The sequence below is a fragment of the Tuber melanosporum genome (genome assembly GCF_000151645.1).
Source record: "Tuber melanosporum whole genome shotgun sequence assembly, scaffold_168, strain Mel28".
Taxonomy (NCBI): Eukaryota; Fungi; Ascomycota; class Pezizomycetes; order Pezizales; family Tuberaceae; genus Tuber; species Tuber melanosporum.
The window spans coordinates 195634-203634 of NW_003298828.1; the positions used below are offsets into that span (position 1 = coordinate 195634).

At 48.2% G+C, this 8001-nt stretch overlaps 3 protein-coding genes; 2 read left to right on the top strand and 1 right to left on the bottom strand.

The window, feature by feature from the left end:
* GSTUM_00003375001 (uncharacterized protein) overlaps nucleotides 1-329 on the top strand; it is a 4372-nt gene extending 4043 nt beyond the window's left edge. Inside the window, exon 11 of the mRNA XM_002836973.2 lies at nucleotides 19-329. Within this exon, the coding sequence (XP_002837019.1) occupies nucleotides 19-117 (99 nt within the window). The 3' untranslated portion in view covers nucleotides 118-329.
* Nucleotides 330-1227: 898 nt separating this feature from the next.
* On the bottom strand, nucleotides 1228-4695 carry GSTUM_00003376001 (uncharacterized protein; the record flags this gene model as incomplete). Its single annotated transcript, XM_002836974.1, has 3 exons — nucleotides 1228-1671; nucleotides 1733-4567; nucleotides 4621-4695. 3 exons carry the CDS (start codon nucleotides 4693-4695, stop codon nucleotides 1228-1230), a joined length of 3354 nt encoding a protein of 1117 aa, XP_002837020.1.
* A 1221-nt stretch (nucleotides 4696-5916) lies between these two features.
* On the top strand, nucleotides 5917-6515 carry GSTUM_00003377001 (uncharacterized protein; the record flags this gene model as incomplete). Its single annotated transcript, XM_002836975.1, has 2 exons — nucleotides 5917-6337; nucleotides 6415-6515. 2 exons carry the CDS (start codon nucleotides 5917-5919, stop codon nucleotides 6513-6515), a joined length of 522 nt encoding a protein of 173 aa, XP_002837021.1.
* Nucleotides 6516-8001: the final 1486 nt, after the last annotated feature.

Here is an 8001-nt window from a genome sequence, read left to right on the forward strand (position 1 = left end):
TTTTTGTTGAAAAAAAAGGTTTTTGTGGGTAAGGTGTTTATTTTGATTTTTGGGGAGGTGGTGGGGTTGTATGGGTTAATGGTGGGGTTGATTTTGAATATTAAGATTTGGAGGTAGGGGGGTTTGGGGGGGGGGGATTGTATGATAGTGGGTTATGGTGTGTTTGGGGGGAAGGGGGGTAATGGGGATATACAATTCAGGTTACTTTTCTCTGGTTCTTTATCTTGTTATCGGGATTTCACCTCCTTGCTTCTGGTTATTTCTTACCTGCTGGAATTGACAGAATTCTGCGAAAGAGTCGTTCAAAATCTCAGGATATTCAGAATGGACAATTTCCTAGTGAACTTTGGTGAAAGCCCTAGCACTCCAATTCATCGCCCATACCACAAGCACAAAAATTCCTGGATGCGATATGATACAATCCACACACCAACTAAACGACTTCACTTTTCGCAAAAAGGAAAAAGAGAAATGAGTGAGAGAAAATTATTAGGTATCATAACATGAGTACAGCGGCCAGAAATTTTTAAAAGAAAAGAAAGTCTTTGGAAAAAAAAAAAAAAAATTTAAACCCTCCGAAACCCTAGCTAGCTGGACCGCAATAATCTATTATGTACTATCGGTACGATAATCGGACTATTATCCACCCCACACTTCTCTATACCGAGTGAGAATGTATGCACAGGCAAGTGTGGACCGTCGACCATCGACTGGGGGATTGGGTTGGATTGTGTCAGACGTGGTAATGGAAATGGCAATGACCATGGTGGTAGAGGTCGTGCGAGCGTCGTATCGATAATGGGGTAAATAAGAAGGAAATGGGTATAGGGTGTGGGAGGGCTTGTATCGTACAGTACGGTTATGGAGGGTGGAAGTGGGAGGGAGTGGCGAGGGGCAAAAGTTCAAGAGGTGGGATGAGGGGGGAAGGGAGAGGGGGGAGACTAGCTGCCATCAACTTTGTTTTCGTACAGGGCCGGGTGGGGTAGTTGGCTGATGGCTGGAGAGACCAAGCGTGGACTATACCGGATTGTAGTGATGTAAAGGTATCAAGTAAGAAGTGACAAGAAGTAGAAGGGGTTGAAGGATCAACAAGATCGAACGTAGGAAAGGGACGAAAATGCTTTAGAAATAATAATAGGAGAAAACGACGCCCGCAATGAAAAAGACGAGAATAAAAAAGTACCAGATCAATCACCCATATACACAACCTCCTAGAAGAACAAAAGGCTAGACAACGTTCCACTCCGCATAGACGCACCACCGAGCACTCCTGTCCGCTAGCACCAACGCCCTCCAAGACCCACGCTCGCCACACTTAATAATGGTCTCCCAGACCATGCCGTTTTCCGAACCCATCGAGTCTGGCTTCTTCATTAGCCGGAGGATTTTCCCGCTAGGCGTTTGGATCGCTAGCTTTGCCGGTTTTGGTGCGTTTCCCGAAACACTGGAGGGGGAGGAGTTGGGAGGGCCATCGCTGGGGTGTTGACGGACGGCGAAAACGAAGGTGTTGTTCACGGCCAACTTTGAGCACTGCGGCTGGGAGATGTATAAATCGTGGCGCTGGGCGTGCGGGGTTGGATGTCGGACGAGGAATTCATAGGGGGGGTTTTCGCCTGTGTGGGTTATGGGCAAGGCGAGGGCTAGGGGGTGGGGGTTGTCTTTTATTGAGAGCTGTTGAGGTATAGTCAGTTTACGATGCTGAAGAGAGGAGATGGGGAAGGGGGGGGCTTACTATCAACCTGCGTTTCCCGGCATATATTTTCAACACGCCTTGTCCTTCATCGCCGGGTAGCACTGCCTTCACTCTATACGTCTTAACCCTATTCTCCCATGCAACTTGACATAACGCCCGCTTCTTCACCACGTCTCCGGTGTCGTAGATATCGCCGTCCTGGTCGGTTGCAAACCCCCTTACTTCAACCTCCGCAAAGCACTCTATATCAGCAGGAACACTAAACTCGACTTGCGCAACCTCTAAATCTTCGATTCTAGTAAGGCTGGTGTCAAAGTTGATCATCTGGAGGCCGTGTTTGAAGAACGGCGGACACGCGCATGGGAGCGCCAGCAAGTATGGCATGGGGAGAGCTGGGACAATGTGCTGCTGCTCCATCATTATGGGAATATGCGTCCAGCAGAATTGGCTCGGCTTGGTCAGGAACCAGAAGAAGTCTGCTTGTCCGAGTGGTGATGATGAGTACATTACTCGTCTTGGATGCGTCGGAGAGGCGAGGGAGCAATCCATGAATCGCCATTCCCCGTCCACTACTACTGCATTCCACCAATGATTGGGTCGTGGGCACATGTCCACGTCCAGGACTTCTCCGGGCGCTTTTAGATATCCTCTGATTGTCTCGCATGAAATCCCCACTGCGTTGCACATTCCGAGAACCACTGCGGCAACTTCCTCCGGGCTTCCTCTTTTCTGGGCTATTACTAGCCCTGTATCCAGCTCATCACCCATCTCCCCGTTCAGTGGCCCACTAGGGTGCTCCCAAGCTATTTTCTCCGAAACCCAAGTGAATATAGCGCGCAATCGTTGAACATCGCTCCGGTATGGGCGACAGACGTGATGATTTGCTAGGCTCTCAGGTGTTGTAAAAGGTGGTGTGTTCCCAATGAACCTGGCAGACTTGTCTACTAGACTTAAATTGGCGGCATCAAAGTCAGCTGGTCGTTGCACGATTCCACCGTCTGCTGCTTCATCACCGTCCACATCGTCGTCCAGGGCATCCACAGGCCGAAGCACTACTTGATCCATCAATTGTTGCTTTTCTTGTCGCTCTATCCGTTCGTTTCTGGAGAACGTGTTTGATCGATTAACGTCCCTTCTGACCTGTACCCAATCTTGACTCTGTTGCTGCGCAACAGCCTTGCCGCTAGCAATTGAATTTATCCCATCGGGTATTGTTTTAGGGGTTGAAAATGAAGTTGGCGAGTTTGCAATGCTTCTAGCGGATGCTGTACTTGTTTTAGCACTGTTTAATATTTTCTTGAGGAATCCTGTCTTCTTCGGTTTAGGAGCTGTGAGTCCTCCAAATACGCCAGCACCACCGCCGGATGGGGCTGCTTCTGAGGCGGCCCAAGTTTGACCTCTTCGTAACACATTAGGCACCCCGCCGTTTGCCGACCTTATCCCCGGGCTTGGAGAAGGGGCTTCCGTTCTCCCAAAGTTACTAAGGCTGAATCGCTGCCCATGCCCTTCAATCACACTCATTGCCTTCAACTTTCGCCTTGCCAAACTGCCCGCACTAGTCGCTGAAAACCCACCAGCGCTGATACCGCTCATTATGCTCGTGCTGGTTGCAGCTGTCGAAGTAGTTGTATTTGTACTTGATGATTGGTGTGATGTGGTGGTCGATTTGATTGTCGTGTTTCTCGAAAGTGGCCTTGGACGGACTAGTTTCGTTGGACTTGGGCTCTTGCGACCCACATCATACATATATTTCCTATTCTGGGTTGAGGCGTCGCCAGTCCGTGGTCGGATTGTATCAGTGTATGTAGGGTTTTTTGGCGGAGGAACTGGTGGCATATCGTCATCGTCTGCGCCATATCGATCCGAAGACTGGAATCGCCGTGTCCGGTCTTCCACTCGCGACGCAGGTCGACGGGGCTTATCCGGGTATGGCATCCCCCCCCTTTCCCCATTCCTATCGTCGCCAAGATAGCCATTTCGATCACCAATGCCCAATGACGTTTCAGGTCTTATGTAACTCCTTCTAGGGGAAGGATGGAATTGGTCGGCAAAGGCTTTAGGAGACCAAGGGTCGTGGTGGGGGGTTCGTGGTCGCTCATCGTGGCTTGCCATATGTTCCAAACTCTCCATAACATCCTCCATAGCAGTGCGTAGTGGACTTGGGGTATTCCCCAGAAGACCAGGTGAATGGGCGCGGTCGGCGGCGGGTGTCCGGCGTCCATCCTGAGGTGGTGAGGGAGAGTTGGCGCGCTGATATCGGTGAGGAGGAGGTGCTGGTGGAGGGACATCATCCTGTACGCGATCGTGTCCTATATACGGGTTAGGAGAGGCAGCACGTTGGTGGCTTGTGGGAGGCGCTCGAGAGTTGTAACTCCCGGGCGCTGGAGAGACTGCTCTATATGGATTGGGGGAGGCAGCCCTTTGATACGGATTCGGTGATGGGGCTCTCGAATGTCGTTGATATGGATCGGGGGAAACGGCCCTGTAGGGATTGGGGGACGCTGCTCTCGTATAAGGATTAGGGGATGCTGCTCGAGAGTAACATTGTTGATGTTGGCATGGATTCGGGGAAGGCGATCGGCCACGATCTAGGTACTGGTGTACGGGAGGTTGTGGTGAGGCCGCTCGGGAATACACACTAGGAGCAGGAGATACGGCGCGAGAGATGCTTCCATCGTGGGGCGCCGGGCTAGAAGCACCATTCCTTGAAACCGGCCGTGATGGTGGAATAGGGTGGTCGAGGACTTCGACAAAGTTCGAGGGGAATAGTCCAACCTGTTTATTGCGCCTTAAACGTCCCATCCACCATTGCCCATCACCAGCGTTAAGGCATTCGATCAGATCACCTTCCACGAAACCTAGATCCCGTTTGGTCTATCAAACGTCAGCGCTGAAAAGGGTTAAAGCGCTATAACCAAATGAAATACCTCTCCACCCCAAGAATAAATGGCTTTGCAAAGGCAAGGAAACCTATTTGGCAAAGGCGGACCTTCGCCGGGCATGGTTGTATTATTGTGTATACAATAGTCGCAAAAGGCGGACGGGATGATGTCGGTGTTGAATGTTTCGAAGGGACAGAAGCCAGCGGCGGAGGCGGGGAATTGTAGACAAATAAGGGATAAAAAAAGAGTGGAGTAGTAATTGGGGAAGAGATTAAAAAAGATCGTGGGGATTATAATTATTGTATATATGTTTGTGGGGGGGAAACAACAAACTGCAAAAGAGTTAAGAAGGATATGGCAAGAGCCGTTGGTAGTGGGTTAAGAGGGGGGAGGTCCCGTTCCGTGGGTGGGAGGGACAATGGATGGTTAGGGTTGATTTGGGCTTTGGCCAACCAACCAGAGGATGTGGCGAAAGGGGAGCTTTTTTGGAGGAGGTAAACAGAGGTTGCATCACCGGAGAGGGAGGTGGTTGCCATGGCAGCGATTGTATAATTTTTTCCCTACTGCATTAGTTGTGCAAGTCCTGCGCCCAGAAATGCGTTGCTGTGGTCGTTTGTCTTGGCCTTCACCACTTTGGGGACTTCTCCCCCTTCCAGAGGTCGAGAAGCCTTTCATTCAGCAGCATGCTTCCCGGTACTTGTACTCGTAGACTACTCGAGTACTCGTGCTGTACCCCGCCTGATAAGGTGAGGTGTGATCCAACATGGAGCACTAACCAGACCTCCCATCGTTCGCCCGGCCCCTGAACTCCAGTCCCCTCGCTTGAGTACATACTCGAGTACAGCCGGCACACAAGGACTGTAAATCATGCGGACCGTATGCATAATTGGCACTGTCAAATATTTGCCTCTTGTCCGCTGTATGGGACCGGTAGTCGAGTAGACTTCCACTGATAAGAGTGTGTGCCCTTGGCCTGCCTCGAAGTTAGTACCGAGCCCTGTTGTCCCTGATAATTTATGGAGAAGTAAATGATGGGTGCGATACCAAATTACCGGTATGATAAGCTCGCTCCCAGTAAAACCGATGCGGTACGGCTGTATATTCCTCGCCATGCAAACATTTCCTCATCACTTTCTCTTTTCCGGCCCCTTCTCAAGTTCACGAGTGCCTCCTCCTTTGCCTGCATTGTGTTTGAACCTTTCAAAGACCCTCTTATCCGATCCAATGACTTCTCCTCAAGCTGATGGGAACGTTGCCTTCTTTTATGGTTCTTGCTCCCTACCAACCTAATTTCCCAAATTCCCCCACTAACTTCTTCTCTACCGTTCTTCAGGCACTCTCATGGCTACCCCGGTTCTCTACAGGGTAATTTATGGTACATTGACTCCTGAATCCTGGCAAAATGGCTCCCTTCGTGTTCGCCCGGCCCTCTTGCCTTTCTACTGTCGTTATCATGTGAAAGATGTCGACTATCCTGGGATTGTCCCAGAGGCTGGAAAGTCGGTTCACGGAACATGTGTTGAAGGTCTCACAAGAATGGATATCTGGCGCCTCGACACCTTTGAGGGAACACAGTATACTAGAAAGATTGTTAGGGTGAAAATTCTGGACAAGAACGGTAAGGAAACGGGCGAGGAAAAAGAGGCAGCAACCTACGAGTGGACAGCTGGAAGAGACAGCTTGGAGGATGAAGAATGGAACTTTCAGCACTTTGTCAAGGAAAAGCTCTCGGCGTGGGCCGACGACGTAGAGGAGTACGAAGGTGAGATCTACCGTATCCTGTCCGGAACGGTTACCGGTTTTTTTTTTTTTTTTACTAACTTTTGATGGCTGTTTAAGAGGTCGATGGGCTCGGTGGGCGTTGTTGGGAAGATGGGTTTCAAGATGATAGAGCTGGGAATACCGGTGATAATGCTACTGCGAGCACCTCCACGGCATAAATTTCGTGATCCAGGGCATCCTAGGTCCCCAGATTTCTAGCGGAATGGAATCGTTGTTAAATTCTGATACATGAAAATGACACTCATAGCAATTAATAATCAGGAGATTCCAGCGTCGCTGGATCCCGGCAGAAATCCATAGGATGAAATTTTGACCTTTCTCGCTCTATTGGAGTTGTTTGCATGAAACCCAAGGTATTCGTTAACAAAATTAACCGACTATGATACAACGAACAGCTAAAAGTTTTTTACGTGCAACAACCCCCCTCACCAACCCCAACATCATAATAACAAAGGGGAGTGGGAAAATGTAAATACATAGAGGATATTAATATTTAGTGTAAGTCACCATCTATCTGCCTTAATAATTGCTTTGATCCTATTCACCATTGAATCTGCTTGAGAATCAAAAATCTTTAGGTCAAGAAACTTCTAATAAGAAGTAATAGCTTCTTCTATAGCTTTCTTGACCTTATTGTTAGAAGGCTTCAAGAGATATAGGTAAGAATAATGCCACTGAAACTTATATTTCACCAGAGCTCAAACATATTAACCTATTGAGTTGGTGTAATGATCCCTCTTCAGATAGTTAGTTCTTGGCGACAAGGAATGATACTTCTCTTCTTCTTCTGCTGTATGATAGCTCTTAGGCCTATGCCTATGTCACTGATAGTACAAGACTGACGTCTTTTATCTGTAACACCTATTGTAAGCTTTCTCTAACTCTACCTCGTGTGGAGTATTCTTCGTTGTAATAGTAATAAAGGTTATGATAATGGTAAAGAGCGTACAGGTATTTGATATTTATTGAAGTAATAAGTAGGAAAAGTACTTAGAATTCAATCTAATTATATTTAAACTTGTACCATGAATACTGGTATACGATGAGTCCCAGCTGGCAAAGGAATACCACTAACTAGTATACCACTAACTTCAAGCTAACTAAGACTATGCCCCTAGCACCTACCATTTCCAAGTCATGGCCACATGGAAACTAATCACAATACCATCAAACAACCCAGTGCTCTCCCCAGTTCAAGTCAGTAGTTCCTCTAGTCTGAAGCCAACCAGTACTAAGTGTAGTGGAAGCTGAACAAAAGACCAATACGACCAGGTTCTTTGTCCAAAAAAGATAAAACTCTACTGCCTGTCTGAAAACCGTCCCACAACCTATATTTACCATAAGAGAAAACGAACCAACAAACTAAACCTACAGGAAATACAATAGCAGGAAGAAGGCAACCAACATGTCCACCTCTCACACTCACATGGCAGGTGGTTGATCCTATGAATCCACTTAGCCAGTTGTCTCTGAAGAGCATAGTGGTTAGGAGGACCTGTACTTGCTAATGGTACTCCAAACAAGTATGACAAACAAATGAAATACATAGAGGTAGTTACAGACCTAAATAGTCAGTGGAGCCTATCTTCCATATATAGTGCTATGCCTCTTTCCACCATACCAGTAGCCAAATTAAAGGAACCA